The 19878-nt window shown below is 40.8% G+C and overlaps 1 protein-coding gene across 12 annotated transcripts in view; it reads left to right on the top strand.

The window, feature by feature from the left end:
* ITGA7 (integrin subunit alpha 7) overlaps positions 1 to 19878 on the top strand; it is a 72504-nt gene that overhangs the window by 40503 nt on the left and 12123 nt on the right. For 6 of the 12 annotated variants that reach the window (XM_058166945.1, XM_058166951.1, XM_058166953.1 and 3 more), the window contains 16 exons: positions 3972 to 4179; positions 4383 to 4576; positions 5144 to 5232; positions 5876 to 6003; positions 6769 to 6864; positions 7562 to 7626; positions 7912 to 8081; positions 10269 to 10418; positions 11415 to 11527; positions 12927 to 13116; positions 14653 to 14736; positions 14841 to 14920; positions 15953 to 16030; positions 16764 to 16866; positions 18427 to 18603; positions 19754 to 19852. In XM_058166945.1, the coding sequence (XP_058022928.1) occupies positions 3972 to 4179; positions 4383 to 4576; positions 5144 to 5232; positions 5876 to 6003; positions 6769 to 6864; positions 7562 to 7626; positions 7912 to 8081; positions 10269 to 10418; positions 11415 to 11527; positions 12927 to 13116; positions 14653 to 14736; positions 14841 to 14920; positions 15953 to 16030; positions 16764 to 16866; positions 18427 to 18603; positions 19754 to 19852 (2024 nt within the window). The remainder of the gene's footprint in view (positions 1 to 3971; positions 4180 to 4382; positions 4577 to 5143; positions 5233 to 5875; positions 6004 to 6768; positions 6865 to 7561; positions 7627 to 7911; positions 8082 to 10268; positions 10419 to 11414; positions 11528 to 12926; positions 13117 to 14652; positions 14737 to 14840; positions 14921 to 15952; positions 16031 to 16763; positions 16867 to 18426; positions 18604 to 19753; positions 19853 to 19878) is intronic. The other 6 variants (XM_058166946.1, XM_058166952.1, XM_058166954.1 and 3 more) reach the window with 2 other exon arrangements.

The raw sequence follows: 19878 nt of genomic DNA, 5'->3' as shown, positions 1-19878 counted from the left end.
GGAACTGGCTTTGACTCTGGTGGTGGTTTGGGTGGTATTCTTCCTACAGGGCTATATGCAGATATTCAGGATGCTCTTTAGCTTCAGATTGTTGCTGGAACTGCATGTGATGCCAGTGGCTAGAATCACCAGGAGCACAGGTTTAGTTATAAATCATCTCTGGCTATTTCCAGATGGAGCTAATCTGATTTTAGTAGTGCACCTGCTGCTCCCAAGTTGGATGACTGTAATGTTCCCTATATGACAGTCCTTATTAATTGGTGCAGATCACTGATGGGCAGTAGCAGGGGAGCTTGGAAATGGATGCAGGTGACTCTGTTCGGAGAGCTCGGTACTGATTGCAGGTGGAATACAGGTCCCAATTTTTAATGTGCTAGTCAGTGCTATTTATCATTGGAGCATGTAGGTCATCAGGCTTTCTCTGTATCAGTACCATTCCTTTGGAAAAAATATCCAAGGGGGCTGAATCTGGTTTTTTGTTTTTGTTTTTTTAGAAAACAGCTAAAGACCTACATACGTTCTTGCTGCATTTTTGGAGTGTATTTTTATACGCTTTATATAAAATGCCTACTTGTTTCCCTTGGCAGCCCCGAGACTTGAGTGGCCCTATCCAAGTTGATATATAAATTTCTACATTTTTGATAACAGTATTTAAGGCGATTGTTTTTAGCACTGATATTTTAATGCCGTTTAATGCGTGATTTTATTGTTGGAAACTAACCTGAGTGTTGTGAAGTGGTATGGCAAAATGTTAACAAATGAATGAGAAAGATGAATTTTTTACTTGGAGCCAAACAAAATGGGTGGCCAGATGCCTCAGATAAGATGTCTTGTCTGCTTAAGGGAGAAAAACATTAATTTGCACTAGAACAGCTAGTGATCAATGATTGAATTTAGGAATTTATTTATTTGATTTCCCTCCTGCCTTTCTTTCAGGAACTCAAATGGGCATTCATAGTGGTCCCCTCCCCTATTTTTTCCATTAATAACAACCCTGTAAGGTAGGTTGGAGAGAGAGTGATTGGTTTTGAATCATAAAGAAAACTCTGGTGGCTGGATGGGGGGGTGGGACTAGAATGACAGCCAGCTTGGTTTAGTAATTAAGGCGCACCAAGCTAAAAATTAGAAGACTGTGCGTTCCAGTCTCACTTTAGGCATGAAAGACAGATAGGTTCATTTGGACCAGTCATTTTCTCTCAGCCCAACTCACCTCACAGAGAGATTGTTGTGGGGAATGTTCGCTGCCTTGAGTTATTTATAAAAACAAAGGCGGGTTTAAAAAAAATCTAAAATAAAATAAAAACCTGGGTCTCTTATCATTCCTATTCCAAGGGACTAGGGCAGGAAGAAAAGTTTGCTAGGACATATTTGTTTTGTGATAGTTTAGGTGCAAACGGAGCTAAGGCACTGATTTTGGGACAGTCTACCTGGTGATCCACAGAAACTGATGTGAACAGCAACTACTGATCTAGTAAAATAAGGAATTAGCCATTTTGATCAGTATTCCGCCTCCTTTGCAGCTAAAGGCATTTTAAATATTTTTTGAAACTGAAGTCTATGGTGGTCTGATTTTGGTTGGAACTGCCAAAGCAAAGCATTTTCTGGCTTCCTTTTGCCCTCCATCCACTACAGAGAAATGCTAATAAGAAAATGACCAAGTAACATCATCAGTGATAGAAGACAAACCCAGCTGTCTTCTAGCACTGAGCTTGTTACCTAGTTGGGTAATGAAACATCTGTAAGAAAACAACCAAGCTTAGATCGCACCAAAGACCATCACAGAGCTACAAACATTCTCTTCTATTAATAATACTTTTTTGCCATATTTTGAATAAAGTCACCAGTTTAGTATGACTGTTTCTCCCTCATCCAGCTCTCTCAATCACGGGGATATATTACATAATATTCTGCTGTTGGGATCATCTCCTGATGACGTAAACTGTAGGCCCAAACAAAATTTTGGGCCTACAACAAAATTCCTAAACTTTTAAGTTGCCGCAAAATCAAACTACTGTATTCCATTTCCAGATAGATCACAGGCTCTTTCCTGGGAATTAGCTGAAAAGATAAATTTCTCTCATATTCTAGAATAGAAAACTCGGTCTTCTGGGAGATTACCAGGGCGTGTATTTCAAGGAGCCTTTACATTCCTGATCAAGAGTTGTTACTCAAGCCAAAAACGCTCTCAGTCCCTTAGGAGTGGGAAATGACGACAAAGGCCAAGAGAGACTTTAACCAGACTGCAGAGCCTATGAAATTTGCCTGCCGTTTTCAGAATGGAATGTTTTTTGTCATAAAATAGGTTTTCCCTCTCTTAAGTTATCCTCTTCTCTGGCCCCTGTAGAATAAAATGCAACTTCTTTTTTTCCTTCCTGGTCCTTAAGATGTGTTTCCTGCTGTTCTAGTTTTAAAGTATTGATTTTCCTCTTCTTCCCAAACAGTCTTTTCTGGCATGCTTGGTGGGAAGGGAGACAAAACTAGGGAAATCCAGCAATCCCTTTCCTTTTTTTTAAAAAAAACACATTTTTATTAGGTTATAAATTATTATAAAATGCAAAATACAAAAGTAAATAAAAGAGCAGCGAAAGGGAAGGGGAAGGGGGAGAGAGAAGTGAGGAAGGGTAGGGAAAAGAAAAGAAAAAGGAGCATTGACTGCCGACTCACTCTGTTGCAGTAAAATACGGCATTAACATCAAATCACAACTTTTGTGTTTTTCCATAGTTATAAGAACAATTCATTTCTATAAAAAAAATCTATCAATCTAATCTGTAAAACCCAAACTCAAAATTACATTCTTTTCCATGTCAAGCGCGAAATTCAGAAGAGGTTTCCGTGTGGAAACAAAACTACTTACGTTTTTTTTTTCTTTAATCAGAGTAGTCAGTTTTACCATTTCAGCCAACTCCATCAACTTCTGCATCGATTCGTCCATGGTAGGAATCAAAGCGTCTTTCCATTTTTTGCGCATACAATACAGGGGTGAAATCCAGCAGGTTCTGACAGGTTCTGGAGAACCGGTAGTGAAAATTTTGAGTAGTTCAGAGAACTGGCAAATACCACCTCTGGCTGGCCCCAGAGTGGGGTGGGAATGGGGATTTTGCAGTATCCTTCCTCTGCCACACCCACCAAGCAATGGCCGCCAAGCAACGCCCACAGATAGTAAAAAAAATTGAATTTCACCACTGATACAATAGTCTTGCTGCTGTCAACATGTATGGTAGCAAAATTCCAACTTTTTTTTCCCTCCAGTTCTTTTTCCATTAGTCCCAAAAGGAAAAATTCTGGTTTCATTTCTATCTCCATTTTCAGGATTTTCTGTATTAAAATATGAATCACACTTCAAAAACTTTTTGCTTTATCACATGTCCACCACAGATGGTAAAAAGTCCCTTCTTTATTCTTATACTTCCAACATTCATTTGACATACCTTCATATATCTTATATATCTTAGCTTATCTGGTGTTAAAGACCAGCAATACATCATTTTACAAACATTCTATTTTAAATTATAATTCAGTGTAAATGTTCCAATCCCTTTCCTTAATAAAGCTCCCAAAGAAGAAGAACGGTACCCTTCACCAGTCTTCTTACTGTGGTGCAGAGGTGTCAAACTTGCGATGACATGTTGTCCTCACGTGACCTATTGCAACTCTTTCCCCCTTCACTAAAATGGGGGTGTGGTGTGGTGGCAAATTCAGGAACAATTCGGAACAAGAATGTCAATCGGTTGAAAGTCGCTCTTGGGCCTGTGATGTTTATGAATGGTGTGTGTGCCTGTGAGCATGCGGGTGTGTGCATGTTTGTGCAATTACACATTTAAATGTAGAACTGGTGTTGGTACTGGTATCGTAAGCTCATGATCGGATAGCTCATCTTGTAAGTCTTGGAATGAAAATTCTGGAAATATTGTGTTAATGCCCGTCAGCATCTCTTTGTCAAATGACAAAGTACCCCTTCCTCCGTTTCCAGGCTTTTCTATAGACTCTGGAGTGGGGATAACCAGGAAGAATGAGCTGAGCTTTGTAACAGGGGCACCCCGAGCAAATCACATTGGATCCGTGGTGATCCTGCATCAAGACAACGTTAACCGCTTAGTGCCTGAGGTTATCCTCTCAGGAGAGAAGCTGGCTTCGTCCTTTGGCTACTCTCTGGCTGTAGTAGATCTCAATCATGATGGGTGAGTAATGTGGGAGGAAGAGAAAACTTTGGGCGAAAGGATTTTTGCTCCATGCTCTGTTTGATGTTCTATTCTGGTCCTGCACTGGATGGTCCATTGCTCTGTCTAAGAGTGCACAGGGAGACACTGTCGGAGCAAAGCTCGAAAAGCCATCTGAGGAAGAGAGCAAGAAGTGAGCCACACTTACAGCTTGTTTCCTTTAGATGGATGGACTTGGTGGTTGGAGCACCAAACTTCTTCGATCGAAAGGAAAGAATCGGGGGTGCCGTCTACGTTTACATCAACCAGGCAGGGCGCTGGGAAAACATCCTCCCCATTCGCCTCAATGGCACCTCAGACTCCCTGTTTGGCATCACAGTGGGTGCCATTGGGGATCTCAACCAAGATGGTTTTCAAGGTGAGATTCTTGAACCTCTGATAGGAAAGATGGGCACGAATTCTTAGGTTGGTTCCATGAGTGCTACCTGTGAATTTGAGTTAAGGTTAGAGGGAATTTTGCGGGGGAAGGGGGCCAACCAAAATATACATGCTCAGAAGCAAGCCTCTCAGGGGGACAAAGGTTCAAAGCTTGTGTATTGGGTGGCTCTTGGAATAGAAAGAAAACCATTAGAGAAGTATGCATGTGTGAGAAAAGAAAATAGAAGAGAGACAAGAGCCGAGGTGGCACAGTGGTTAGAGTGCAGTACTGCAGGCTACTTCAGCTGACTGCTAGCTGCAGTTCAGCAGCTCACCAGCTCAAGGTTACTCAGTCTTCCATCCTTCCAAGGTGGGTAAAATGAGGACCCAGATTGTTGGAGGCAATATGCTCTCACTTAGAGAGGGCTGTAAAGCACTGTAAAGTGAGATATAAGTCTATTGCTATTGCTATATCTGTGTTAGATGTTTCAATGAAAGCTAGACATTTGACATATAATTACAATTGCTGTGATATACGTTTCTTACTTCCCTCTGCCCTAATTTCCAGACTTTGCGGTTGGAGCACCTCTGGATGGTGATGGGAAAGTCTACATCTACCATGGCAGTAACTTGGGAATTGTGACAAAACCTGCTCAGGTCAGTTCCCTTTCCAATTAATTAAATGATTGAGAAACAGTACATCTTTATGCTCTGCCTTGGCTCTACATAGGTAGAAAATAAGGAAAATTAACTTGATAGAGATGTGGAGGAACTGTTGCCTAAGCCGGTGGTTATCAACAGAGCCATAGGGCCCTGTTGGGGGACTTAACAGTATTTCAATAGGGCCACAGATGAAAAACATATATTGCACTCATGGCATGTGCCAAGGGGGAATGCAGAAAAGCTATGACCACATTATTAAATATTGTCTTCTTGATACCAGAAACTGGTCATGGGATCTGGAAAGGGAGCCACAGGAGAAAAACAAGGTCGAAAGGGAGTGATGGGTAAAAAAAAAAGGGCAAAAGAAAAAAAAATGGAAGCATTTTTTAAGTCCAAAGCAACAAGGTAACATTTAGAAGCGACTCTGACAGATATGTCACTAATTCATTGGAGCATAAGAAAGGGGAGGAGGTACCGCACAATCAGATTTGCCAGACTCTGTTGTTACAGCCATTCTCAATAAAAGTCATTTAAACCTTCCTGACTAATCTATCTAGTGGGGCTGACAACAAGCATTCCCTTTCCTCTATTTATCATCATTACTTTCTTCTGATTACGACACCCTTGATCTCTGTAGATCCTGACCGGGGAGAGTGTTGGCATCAAGATGTTTGGCTATTCCTTTTCTGGAGGGCTGGATATTGATGGCAACTTTTATCCAGATCTCCTAGTGGGCTCGCTGTCCGACACAGTAGTATTGTACAGGTAAACCTGTAGTGGGGGGGAAGTAGGGAAATGATCTTCAGTAATCAAATTGCTTAAAGCAGGGGTCTCCAACCTTGGCAATTTTAAGCCTGGCAGACTTCTACTCCCAGAATTCCCCAGCCAGCAAAGAGTTTTGGGAGTCGAAGTTCACCAAGCTTAAAGTTGCCAACATTGGAGACCCCTGGCTTAAAGGGAACTTCATTTGGTGACTTTGGGCCAACAAACAAGTATGGTCCTATGGACAAAAACGGGAGGATGGCACAGTGTGAGCTCTTCTCTACAATAAGCAGGATAAAAATCTTAACGAGTTGCAGTCTCCCACAGAGAAACTAGTGTAGATTTTAGGAGTAGCAAATATCAGCAACAGGGGTGGGCTATTGATAAAGCCCAGAATGCCAGGCTATACTTAGAGTATGGACTACCAGCGAAACTATTATGTAAAAGAAATGCCCTCTGAGCGCAAGAAGGAGATGGATTTGGGAATTCCACCATAAATTATGATTAGATCTGTATATAACCTATATGACTGTCATCTCTGACTGTCGTAGTTACAACTGGAAATAGATATGAGGAAAACATGACAGGGACATAAAGGACCATATTGTATCTCTGCCATAAGTGTGAGAACGTTTCCATCCCATTTGGATATTTAGTTGGGAATTTGAGCATTGCTAAATGTTGTCGGAATTCAACATTTTGGGCTTCAGTGTGCCTCACCGTCTGCAACCGGCTTAGTTTCTTACTGTATCCCAATGTACTTTTTAGATCCAGACCTGTCATCCATATTTCCAGAAATATCACTGCCAACCCCCAAAACGTCGACCTGGAGAATGTTAACTGCCGCTATATGGAGGGCATCTGGTGAGGACAATCTCTTCTTCCTTGATTGTATCTCCTTCCTTTTGCAACCCTTCCTACTCCTTTTCTTTGCGAACACTGAGCAGATGTTTCGTGAATATGCCTGCAGCTTTGATGCTGTTTCAAAGAATATTCTACAATAGTGGTTCTCAACCTTTTCTTCACCATGGGCCCCCTTTAGATACCTTTTGTATCCATAGACCTCCAAGACTTTACTCAAGATTTAAATCATAACATTTCTTCAAGCCTTCGCGGACCACAGGTTGAGAACCCCTGTTCTATGATTAAAAAAAAAAAAGAAAAAGTCTATGATGTTTTTCCTGGGTCTGTTCATTACAATCCCAGGGAAAAAAAACACCAGACTTGATAAGCCTTCAGATGTAATATGTATCCACCCTTCGCGTGTTTGAAACCACTTTGAGTTTAGTTGCTGCACAGGCTACAGCCCAAGCTAAAAATCTTCCATTACTGAATGAGCATTTTAGGAGTGTGTTGCTCTACGGTGTGCTTTGTGATTGGCAAGCAGTACAGAAACCAGGCGAATAAAGTTTGTAAATTCTTGTCCTGGAGTAAGACGAGAACAACATCATGAGAACCAAAAGGTTGAATTGGGGTTGCCGGACCATTGTGATGGTGCTGTAAATAATTAGCTTTTAAAAGGTCAGGCCTACTTTCCTTCTTTCTTTCCGCTTTTTTTTAGCAGTGTGGAAATACAAGCCTGTTTCAGCTATACAGCCAACCCTTCAAGCTATAGCCCACCCATCAGTGAGTATTGTCTAGAACTTTTCAAGTTTTCAATATCCTTATCGTCTCGGTTTTGTGTTGTTGTTTCAACGCCTAAATCGTAACGGTGTTAGAGAATTAGCCCCATTGTAGTTGATCACTATATCGTATGGCTTGTGTAGTAGGTCAGCCTCTTAAAATTGGGCAAGGGAATCTTGTTCAAGGAATAGAAGACTTCAACAATCTACGGTAAATCTGGACACCACTTGAAATAACTCCTAGTCTCTTTTCTTTCACCTTCTCCTCTGCCTCTCCTTCTTCCCCTAGGACTTGAATACAGTTTTGAGGCTGATGGTGACCGCCGGCAACAAGGAAAAAGTTCTAGAGTCTTTTTCCGATATCAGAAGGCCAAAGACCTTGAGCATCAGTACTCTGGAATACTGGAGCTGCCCAAACAACAATCAAAGGCTTGCACAAAGGCCACACTGCAGCTGAAGGTGAGTGTCAGAGCCAATCTTGCTGGGTCTCTTAGCTCTTGATTTCTGTAAGCCACCTAAAAGTAGGTGACTTTAAGAAATGCAAGTACCTAAGTAGCTTTCCTTGGTCTGTTCTAAAAGAGCCATAAAAGAAGCTGGCTCAATATATGTGGTTGACAAGATCCAGGATACTATCCTGGGTTGACATACAGTAAGCAGTTACCCATTTTGCCTTTTGTTGTTGATGGAACAACTTGGAAATAAAAAGATGGAAAGAAGATAGTTTACCCCAGGCAGGTACACAGACCCTGCCACAGTGGTGGGTTTCAATTTTTTTTAGTACTGGTTCTGTGGGCGTGGCTTGGTGGACGTGGCTTGGCTTGGCCATGGCAGGAGAAGGATACTGTAAAATCTCCATTCCCAAACCACTCAGGGGAAGGATACTGTAAAATCTCCATTCCCTTCCCAATCCAGGGGAAGGTTACTGCAAAATCCCCATTTCCTCCCCATCAACTGGGACTCGGGAGGCAGAGAACAGATGGGGGTGGGGCCAGTCAGAATTTTTACTACCGGTTCTCCAAACTACTCAAAATTTCCGCTACCAGTTCTCCAGAACTGGTCAGAACCTGCTGAAACGCACCTCTGCCCTGCCATCATGTATTTGAAGCTTCTTTGTAATCACCACAAACTGAATTTGAAAAAGAGCCAAGTAAGCCAGGGTAGATTTTGGATAACAATAGTCATAAAATTCCTTGAGTGAACAAGATCTTTGTTCTAACAACAGAGGATTTTTCTATACTTGGCTATTTTGTAGGTGGGAGGGGAAGGCTTGATTTATTTCAGGCTCCTTTTTGAATGTTTAATTTCCATTTATAAAATATGGCCTGCATCCAGGGTTATGTCAGTGAATCTTTACTTACACAATGGTATTTCCTCTTTCTCCATAGATTTCTCAACCCTCCAAAGCAAATTAGAGGGCAGGGGTGGGTAGCAAGAGTCCTTTGTCCACAAACAGGCTGTTGGACCTAGCTTCTGTTTCAAGATGTTTCAGTTATTTAATTCCTTTTAAAATACCTTCATTAGGAAGCTGTTTTATTCAGATATAATAATAATAATAATAATAATAATAATAATAATAATAATAATAATAATAATAATAATAATAATAATAATAATAATAATAATAATATTTTAATTTGTATCCACCCTTCTCCCGAAGGACTCAGGGCAGTGCACAGCCAGAATAAAATACAAAGAAAACAGTACATATAATATTAAGAACAACCCCTTAAAAAACTTATTCGATTGGCCAAAAATTTTAAAATACAGTAACACCCTATAAAAATTTACAAAAATTTAAAACCCATAAAAGCAAATTAAAAATTTTAAAATCAAGCCAGTCCAGCTAGACGGAATAAATAGGTTTTAAGCTATGTCTAAGAAGTCCAGCGCAATAACTAATTACAAATCCTTGGCCCAGATCTTAACATCCAAACAACAAACTAACCTATAAGACCCATCTGCATTTAGGTTTTACCATATTGCACTGATTCCTACAATTCCCCCATCCAATTAAGCTTTTGCAGCCTAACGTTTCTAACGGCCTGTTATTAACCACCACATCCTGCCTGAAATATTGGCTATGAATTCACAGCTGTGGCCTCTTGTCACCATGGCACTCAGAGGACCTAAGTAACAGCGAGAGACATTTAAGGTATGCAAAATTTGTCATAAAATATTCCAAGATGGAAGTAGACCATTCCTCCTGGAATAGGCCATTCCAAGTGTTCCAGAAGAGCAGCTCAGAAAAGGAATCTGTTCTGAATTTTATTTTGGAACCCTTAGATTAGAAAGACTCCATTCCCAGACTGGACCAGTTCAAAGTCACTTTTGGCTTTTGACTATACTACGATAAACATTTTGAGAATTGCATTCCAAAATTGTTTTAGGGAAGTAACGTATAGAATAGAATGGAATAGAATAGAATTTTTTATTGGCCAAGTGTGATTGGACACACAAGGAATTTGTCTTGGTGCATATGCTCTCAGTGTAAGTAAAAGAAAAGATACGTTCATCAAGGTACAACATTTACAACACAAATGATGGTCAGTATATCAATATAAATCATAAGGATTGCCAGCAACGAAGTTACAGTCATACAGTCATAAGTGGAAAGAGATTGGTATATTGTGATTGTCTCTATTACAGGAGCAAGTCCGGGACAAGCTCCATCCCATTGTTGTGACGATGACCTACAACATCAAGCATGGCCGCAGCAGACGCCAGATCCCAGGGACTACCCTGGGGCCCCTCTTGCCTGTACTGAATGCCGTGCCACACAACTCTCAGAGGATTGAGGTAGGCAAGCATCCGAGGACAAGGTTATGTGAAGGAGAGGTTCCCCCACCCTACCCCGCCTCCTTGTTCACTGGTTAACTAGGAGAGAAAGCAGGCTCTATTAATCATTGTTATTACTGTTTCAGAATCCCTTTGTTATGAAGTTGAACAAACAGCCGAGGATAAGGGGTCAAATAAGAAAAATATGTGGCTGGTCCTGGTTTTTCTTTCTGTATATAGAGTTATGGATTTATTTGCGTGTCACATTCTTCCAAAGCAGTGCGCAATGTATAGCATTTCACAAAGCACACATCAAAGTTGCTGGTAATGTCATAAAGCTACTGAAGGCTTAAAAAAACGTAGCATGAAATTGCAATATCCCTCCCCACCTCACCTCAGGCAAACTGCCGGAACATTTAAACACAAATTATGTGTTTCAATTAATTATGCATTTTATTATAGGGTTTCTGCGGGAAAGGGGATGATTCAAGCCTGTTTAAAGACAAGAGTTTCTCTTGCTGTTCTATGTGCCTTTTGCTATTTTTATATGTATTATATTACAGCTTAGATGGGCGATGATGTTGCTGTGTTTAAAGAATAACAAAAAGTCAGTTAGTCACAGCTTGCTAAATTTTATCGCTGCTTTCTAAGGAGATAATCTGCAATAATTGCATCATCTATTCCCTTATTATAATGGTAGCCTCATTTGTATCAATTACAATTGCCAGTTTTCCTGTTTGCATGACTCATGACTCAATTAAGTATGTTGCTTTGGAGGCCAATATTTGCAGTTTGATGGGGAGGCCCAATAAGTTTGCAATCAGAAGATGCCAGGATCCTTTGTAGCACAAAGATATATTTCTTAGGAGAACAAAGAAGCAGACATAGTGTCTACTCATTATGCTCTGAGTCAGTTTGGAGCTTGAAGACGATCCTTTGTTAAACCTTGCAGAATTCCTTTTACTTCCTCTTATAGCCACGTTGTTTGACTTTGAATCCCTGCGTCAATCCCTGCAGGTCAATTTCCTCAAGCAAGGATGCGGGGAGGATAAAATCTGCCAAAGCAACCTGCAGCTGAAATACAAGTTCCACTCCCGTGTTGATGATGCTGTATTCCAACCTCTACCCAGGTATGAACAAAATCAAAATTCCCACTTGATGGTAACAGTCATGTCGTATCTCAAGATTCTTCTAGAACAGTGGTGGGTTTCAAATTTTTTTACTACCGGTTCTGTGGGTGTGGCATGGCTTGGTGGGTGTGGCATGGTGGGCGTGGCATGGTGGGCGAGGCAGGGGAAGGATACTGTAAAATCTCCATTTCCACCCCACTCCAGGGGAAAGTTACTACAAAATCCCCATTTCCTTCTGATCAGCTGGGAGTCAGGAGGCAGAGAATAGGTGGGGTGGGGACAGTCAGAATTTTTTCTACTGGTTCTCTGAACTACTAAGAATTTCTGCTACCGGTTCTCCAGAAATGGTCAGAACCTGCTGAAACCCACCTCTGATCTAGAGCTATCAATGTAACCGATGTATCAAAGAAGACCAACAGAAATGAATCTCCATTTCCAAGGTTGCTTTGCAGTTTCAGCATTTTTGGAAGTATTGTCCTTAATTAGCTTAGACTGTGGATGAAGGGTCAAAGTGTCAGGGTGCCACGTAACAAACCCAACAGAATCAAAACTCAAAGGCAGGCACGTTCCTCAAAGTATAGATTTATTAGGCACATCATATTGGCACATATGGGGAAACCCGATTCTGCACCCCCTTTGGGTTTGCCCCTAATTAAAAGTAGAGTCCCACCCCACCCATGCAGTCCATCACATGGTCCAATCAGGTCACAGTCCAAGGGTCACTCAGTCTTAGACCCCACCTTCTTGCAGCTGGTGGGAAAACGCTTGGTTCTCAAGAGAAAGAACTTTATTATGGTTAACAATCCCCCAGCTATCTCTTCCTCCCCACTCCCGTTCCCACAGCTTGACTTTCTTCGCTGTGGCAGCCCTGAAGTGCCAAGGGGGGAAATGGTTCCAGGGCTGACACAAAGACCATTTGGGGAAGAATATCAAGGGTTTTAAGAGGTAAGATGAGTGCATGAAGGAACAATAAGAAGCCCACATTTTTCATCTACCCATTATGAAGGAGCTCTGGCTGAAGTTGGCTTAGGTCAGGGGTAGGCAACCTTAAACACTCAAAAGGGCCACAAAGGCCCTAACCGGAAGCCCCCCGTTCAATTCTGGAGCCAACCGGAAGTCCGGTTCCCCCCACCATAGAGTCTCCTCCTAGCGAGGCATCCTTTTTCCTCTATGTATCCTAACTAAAAGGCCTATCAACTGTGGGCCTGACAGGTGACAGGGAGCCGCAGCAGAGGAATGAAAGAGCCACATGCGGCTCCAGAGCCACAGGTTGCTGACCTCTGGCTTAGGTTAACAAGAGCTAATCCAATTAGAAATTCTCATTTTGACCGTTTCCTAACTTGCCATAATTACGTTAGATCAACATTTCAATTATCACCTTTGTTTTTCTTTCCTCCAGAGGTGATGACGGCTTGGATGTTTTTTCTATGAGTGATCAGAAAGGCATAGCCCTTGGAATCTCGATCACCAACTTTCCTTCAGACGCTGCCGAGCCGCAGCGGGATGGCGATGATGCCCATGAAGCCATGCTGCTTATCTCACTGCCATCTACTTTGACCTATGCTAGTCTGCGGCACTACAATGCAACGGTACCTTTTGGAAAATGCTGCACGGTGTAGCCCACGGGGAGAGCCACGGGAAGGGCCGGTCTGAAAGACTGATTGACTGTCGGAAGCCTAATGATGTTGGAGGGAAGGCAGTGTCACCTGAGATGAAAAGCTGAGTGAAGTTTAAAGACGAGGTTCTCAAGGGACTGCACGACACAGTGAAACAGATTGTGAAAACACTGAACAACATCTGGGTTTGGGAATTAGCGGTGCTGTAGGTGGGATTTGAAGAAGGATTCCAGCTGGGCTGGCATGCTGGTACTAGGAGATGGAATGTATAGCTCTGTGGGCTATGACTAAAGATACTGTTGTTAAGCTGGCAGAGGCAAGGGAAGAATGCTTCTGGAGGCAGGGAGGGTTGTACCAGGATAACAGAGACCCATAGAGAGCTGCACAATTATAAAGCCCAGAAGTTATGAGGATTGTTAAGAATCATCTTGTCTCACAACCGATGTTGTGGTCTATTGAGCAGAGTACCCTTTGAGTTTACGCACGAAAGCAACTGAGAATGATTGTGGACAATAACAGTTAACATACAAACAAACTGGGTTTTGATAATATTTTACTTTTAGGGAAAAAACAAAATTATAGTCCAAAAACAACCCAAGTCATTCACATATAAAGTGAGATAAAGATCAGTCCCGGGATATTTTTCAAATATAAAGTCTTCTTACCAGTTGTAGAAAAATACAATAAAACAGAGCTTCTTTAGTTTCATTCAGGAACAAAGTTCAGTATAAAAACAGTCAATAAATATTAAAGAAGCAATAAATAGCCATGATCAAGCAATGATCATGCATAGAGATCAAATATAGAGTTACAGCATATCAGCAGGTAAAAATAGTGTAGTGTCCACACAAACCATAATTTAGCTTTCCTTAAGTATATTGGCTACAGAGCTCAGCCAATCAGGATGCATGATGATGCAACAAAGTTTTTAAAGCTACATAATACTTTTAGCTACAAACATACAATGTTGGTTTATACATTTCCTGACCAACCAGTTGGGCAATAACAAATATCCTAACAAGGATGAAAGGGCCAAACGAGAGTTGCATTGGAGCATTCTCAGTTTTAGAGGAGAAGTGATTTAAGTAGGATTGTACTTGCATTACTTAAAGTACCAGCAAGAGTGATTTTGAACAATAGTATCATTCTGATGATAATGTCATAGAAGGGCTACTGTTTCTTCCTCTGGGGGTAGGAGCACTTTCAGGGCTGTCTGTATTCATTCAGGTACAGATTCAGAATATTTAAATAATGTTTTTAGCCATTAATGTTGTTTGAAGAAAGGTAGATAACGTATTTTGAAATTCTTGATACTTTCTCAGATGCATGCACATTCTCACACAAGAAAAGAAGAAGAAAAAAAAAGACTACACAAGTTCCTAACATTCTGCTAGGTCCAATCTTGGCTATATTTTTCTCAATTCCTTCAAGTGCCAGATTTTGGAAGAGTAAGATACTGGTACATAATGCAAAGACTGATTGTACTTGAACCTTTCATGCTTTTCATAGGAGAAGATCCCAATCCGTGTGTCTACCCAAAATGCTACATATGTGGAATGCGAACTTGGCAACCCCATGAAACGTGGAGCACAGGTGAAGGGCAGTTCCTCTTTGTTACTCTCTCTGCAAAACAGTTTCCTTTGCTTCATTAGAACGCTTACTTCCAACCCTGTTTCTTCTCTTCTTCCTACCTCCAGTTTCGGTTCTACCTTGTTCTGGGTACCTCAGGCATTACCTTGGAGACCACAGAACTGGAAGTAAACCTAGAATTGACCACGTAAGTAATTCCTTTCTGGAATCTCTTCCAAAAAACATTTTGTTTCCTAGGATTTAAGGAAAGTTTCAGTCTTCCTTGCTTATGTAACAATAGCCTGTTTCCTTCAAGGTCATCTCCTTGACTCTCTACACATCATGGCCATGTGAACAAATACATTCCTGATCCTTTCTTTATGTGCACTGCATGTAAAAAGGAATGGAGCTTTAATTGTGTGGTTGTAATCACAGCTCTGGTATTTTTTTACTCCTCTGTGGGTGGTCCCCTTTCCCTACACAATTTAATCATGCTAAGATCCAAATATTCCCAAACCACAGCTTGGATTTAGATTAGAATAGAATAGAATAGATGTTTTTATTGGCCAAGTGTGATTGGACACACAAGGAATTTGTCTTGGTGAATATGCTCTCAGTGTACATAAAAGAAAAGATCATCAAGAATCATAAGGTACAACACTTAATGATAGTCATTGGGTACAAATAAGCAATCAGGAAACAATATCAATATAAATCGTAAGGATACCAGCAACAAAGTTACAGTCATACAGTCATAAGTGGAAGGAGATTGGTGATGGGAACGATGAGAAGATTAATAGTAGTGCAGATTTAGTAAATAGTTTGACAGTGTTGAAGGAATTATTTGTTTAGCAGAGTGATGGCGTTCAGGAAAAAATTGTTCTTGTGTCTAGTTGTTCTGTTGTGCAGTGCTCTGTAGCTTCGTTTTGAGGGCAGAAGTTGAAACAGTTTATGTCCAGGATGTGAGGGATCTGTAAATATTTTCACAGCCCTCTTTTTGACTTGTGCAGTATACAGGTCCTCAATGGAAGGCAGGTTGGTAGCCATTGTTTTTGAGTTATCTATATTTAGCAGAGCAGAGCTTCTTCAAATCAAGTTTGCACAGGTGTCAGGAAACAAGTTGAATATGAGTGGCCAAAATTGACCTGTCCCCTTGGACAAAGACAGGATATGAACTAATAAACACAAATAAATGCACACAATCTTACCCTGCTGAACTTCTGTATTTCCTTCCTCACAGGATCTCCGAACAGCCTGCGTTGGCCCCAGTGGCAGCTCGAGCCCGAGTGATCATGGAGCTACCTCTCTCAATTACTGGGTAAAAACAACTTGTTTTGCCCCAAATAATGAGGCTTTTTTTTTTCTCCCTCAGGTTAAGATAAGTTGATAGCCAAGACTCTATTCACATGGCTATTAAAAATGACTGAAAGAAACTACCTTTTTCATTCAGCCAAACAGCCTGGGACTGTGATGACGAACCTTTGGTCAGAAATTCTTGACATTTGACATTTTCTGAAGGTCGAAAATTCAGAAAGTGCCTATCTTGATTCCACTCACATGCACATACACATATGCACACACACACAAACACACACAGACACACACACACACACACACGGACAAAAGAGAAACACTTCATAAGAGAAGAATAATAAATGACTCTTATTATTATTATTATTTAAATTTTCCATTAAATAGATCAATAAGCAAATATTTACATAATTGTAAATATTTTTCAAAATCTCTAGCTGAGGCAGCTTAGAGTTGCTCAAGGCCTGGAAGTTTCAGAGAATACTCTTGCATGGCCTTGGTGCCTCAGAAAAGAGTGGGAAAAGCCCATTCTCACATGCTTCTTGGAGGTCTCCTGCCTCATGAGACCAGGCCTTCTCCTGCAATTTCCAGAGGGTCCAAAGGCCTGGCATGTCATCAAAAATGGCATGGGGTGCCGCCTATAACACGTGTGTCATCACTGGCCTAGAACTATCTGTAGGATATGGATGACTGACTTTCTAGCTCTCCATCTCTTAAGACTTTTATCCATCTCTCTGCAGACTGCCCGAACCAAAGCAACTCTTCTTCAGTGGGGTGGTCCGGGGCGAAAGCGCCATGAAGAAGGAAAGTGATGTGGGCAGCCCGGTGAGCTTCAATGTGACGGTGAGTGATCCTGAGGCCTTCGGAGCAAAGATGTAGTTTCATGATTACAACACCTTCGCATGGTAATCACCTGTTGTGTTTGGAGCAGGGTGAGGCAGCCTTGTGCCCTCTGGTCAATAATAAAGATTGTAAGAGTTACAGGTTAACAAAAAAAGATATTCACAAATAAATGTAAATGATATTTAGAATAATGATCTCCTATAGTTCAGGTAGTTTGGTCCAGTGGTTAAGGCATCAGGCTAGAAACTGGGAGACTGTACTAGTCCCACCTTAGCCATGAAAGCCGGCTGGGTGACTTTGGGCCAATCACGCTCTCTCAGCCCAACCCACCTCACAGGATTGTTCTGGGGAATATAGGAGGAAGAAGGAGTATCAGATATGTTTACTGCCTTGAGGTACTAATAAAGTAATAAAGGTGGGATAAAAATCTAATAAAATAAATAATACTTCCTAATCCAGGTGTCCCCATCACCCGGTCTGCGGCCCGGCACTATTGGGAACCAGGCTGCGCAAGCAGCAGGCAAGCACATGAGTGTGCAAAGCTGCATTTTTGCAAGTGGCACGCATGCACGAAACCATTCCCTCTCCCTCGCTGTCACCAGTGCCACCAGTCCGCAGAGCCGGAAAGATTTTAAAGAATAGTACTGTAATTATGTTTAAACTGAAAAACTTGATCAGTTTAGGGGGGAAAATCTCTTTTGAATGTATTGGAACTTTCTGAGAATGTCTTTAAAAAAATTGGCTGTGGCGAAATGTGATTATGTATTAATGGTAGAATGTCTGTATCCTCCATTTCTTCTAAACGTTAACTTAATGAAATTTGTCACCTCTCATCAGCCTTTTATACCATTAGTTCTGTACTGATGGAGAGGCAAGACTGGCCAATATGATTTGTTATGACTCAGGAACCAAATTTAAAAATTGAATCACAACGTGGGAAAAGATGAAGAAAGTTTCTTTCTTTCTTTCTTTCTTTCTTTCTTTCTTTCTTTCTTTCTTTCTTTCTTTCTTTCTTTCTTTCTTTCTCCCTCCCTCTCTTTCTTTTTCTTTCTCTCTGTCTTTCTCTCTCTCTCTCTCTCTTTCTTTCTTTTGCTTAGATAGACATATTTAAATATTTGTTAAAATATAAATTATTTACTTAGCTTTGTTGTCTTTATTTTTTCTAATATAGTATTTCTCCTAGATTTCATAATTTCCTATGGAATAAGATCTAGGATGTGAAAGAGACACAACTGTGAGCTAGAATTCTTTGGTGATACCCAATTTTTGCTATATATTACTGATTTGCTTGTAAGCAAAAAAAGTGATTTGAGAATTCTTCCCCGTATTTTTTGAGGGTACCCAAATAACTTTTTATTGTATTAATCCTTGGATTATTTATCCTTCAAGATTGTTAAAAATGGCTTCTTAAAAGGCAAGGTTCTTTTTCTTTTTCTTTTACAATTTGTATCCTGTGTTTTTACTTTGAAAGGCTTCGCTAGAAATACTGAATTAGGGAGATGTGATTAACCTGTAAATATGATCTCCTGAGTTTCTTAGCTCTTTCTTTGCCTCTATTAGGTCTCGAACAGAGGCCAATCCTTGAGCACCCTGGGCTCTGCCTTCCTCTACCTCATGTGGCCCTATGAAATTTCAAATGGAAAATGGCTTCTTTATCCCCTTAAGATGGAGTTATTGAGCCATTCCCAGCATCGTTCAACCTGCACCCCTAATCCTAACCCCCTGGGCCTGGCTCTGGTAAGTACCATGGATTCCAGATAGCAGTGGGATACATTGGCTAGTGAGAATAGCGGACATCTTTCTCTTACTTTTAAGGGCAGATATATTTAGGGGTGCCAAGTTCCAGATACTCTCCACTATTTATAATATAGAAAGCACCCTTAAAGGAATTTATGATTTCCCCCTTTCAAATATTGACTGGGGTTGTTTTTTTTTGGCGAATATATGTGCTCTCCATACTACAGATGCTTCACATTCAGGGCATGCATCTGCAAAAGGGAAATGTAATTTTTGTAGGAATATTCATGGTCCCAAAATCATGGTTGTAACTCAGTTGGATAAATTCATTATCCAGAAACTTAAATTTATCTCAGTTGTACACTGTTTTCAAAAGAACAATCCATTTCATGTTTAGTTAGAATTCTGCCCATTGCATGTTTTCCTCATGGAAAAGCTAGATCTTCTACTCCATTCCTGCAGCCCATGGAAGAATTTCAGATCCCCTCTACCTCATCTGCTTGCATCCTTTCTAACCATTTCCTTGTTGAATTTCTGGAGAAGCTGGCAGAAAAGATTGCAAATGGCGATCACATGATTGTGGAGCACTTGGCAACCAGTTGTATATGTGAGCCAGTTGCCAAGAACCCAAAATTAGCTCATGTGACAGAGGAGGGAGCAACAATATTTTATGGGCCTTAAATCACTTTTCTGAGGTAATTTTGAATGGTCTTACATCAAGTAGTAGCTGTAGTATAATATTAGCTAAGTAGTAGCTGTAGTATAATATTAGCACAACAATGATTGGATGATGGCAGAAGAAACTATAAATCATTACTGCGGAAATAACTGTAAGATCCATTAAAAACATTAATACACATTTATTGATTTGCTTATTTGTTTCTTTCAAGAACCTTTATAACTTTCAGCCCTTGAACCTCTCAAAACAGCTTATGTACCAGCAGTAAAAATGACAAACTGAAAAAGACATGACCAAAAGAAAATGGGAGGAGGAGGAAAAGGAAGAGGGAAGAAGAATTAAAAAAAGGCAATGCAGGAACTAATTCTTGTCTTTTTGTAAACCAGTTATCTGCAAATTCGTTTTGTTTTGTTGAGAACAGAAAATAGCAAATGTTTGCAGTGCCCCTCATCCAATGTTGTTGTTTTTCAGGAACCACCTCCTCAACGAAGGAAGAAACGTGAGACTGAGCAGGCAGAAATGTCTAGCCCCTCACTGACTTATTGGAAAGGACGAAAAAATGCTACCTTAGTAAGTCAAGTTCGCCATTTGTCAGG

The sequence above is a fragment of the Ahaetulla prasina genome, chromosome 2, assembly GCF_028640845.1.
Source record: "Ahaetulla prasina isolate Xishuangbanna chromosome 2, ASM2864084v1, whole genome shotgun sequence".
Lineage (NCBI taxonomy): Eukaryota > Metazoa > Chordata > Lepidosauria > Squamata > Colubridae > Ahaetulla > Ahaetulla prasina.
This window is presented reverse-complemented; position numbering and strand designations above follow the sequence as displayed.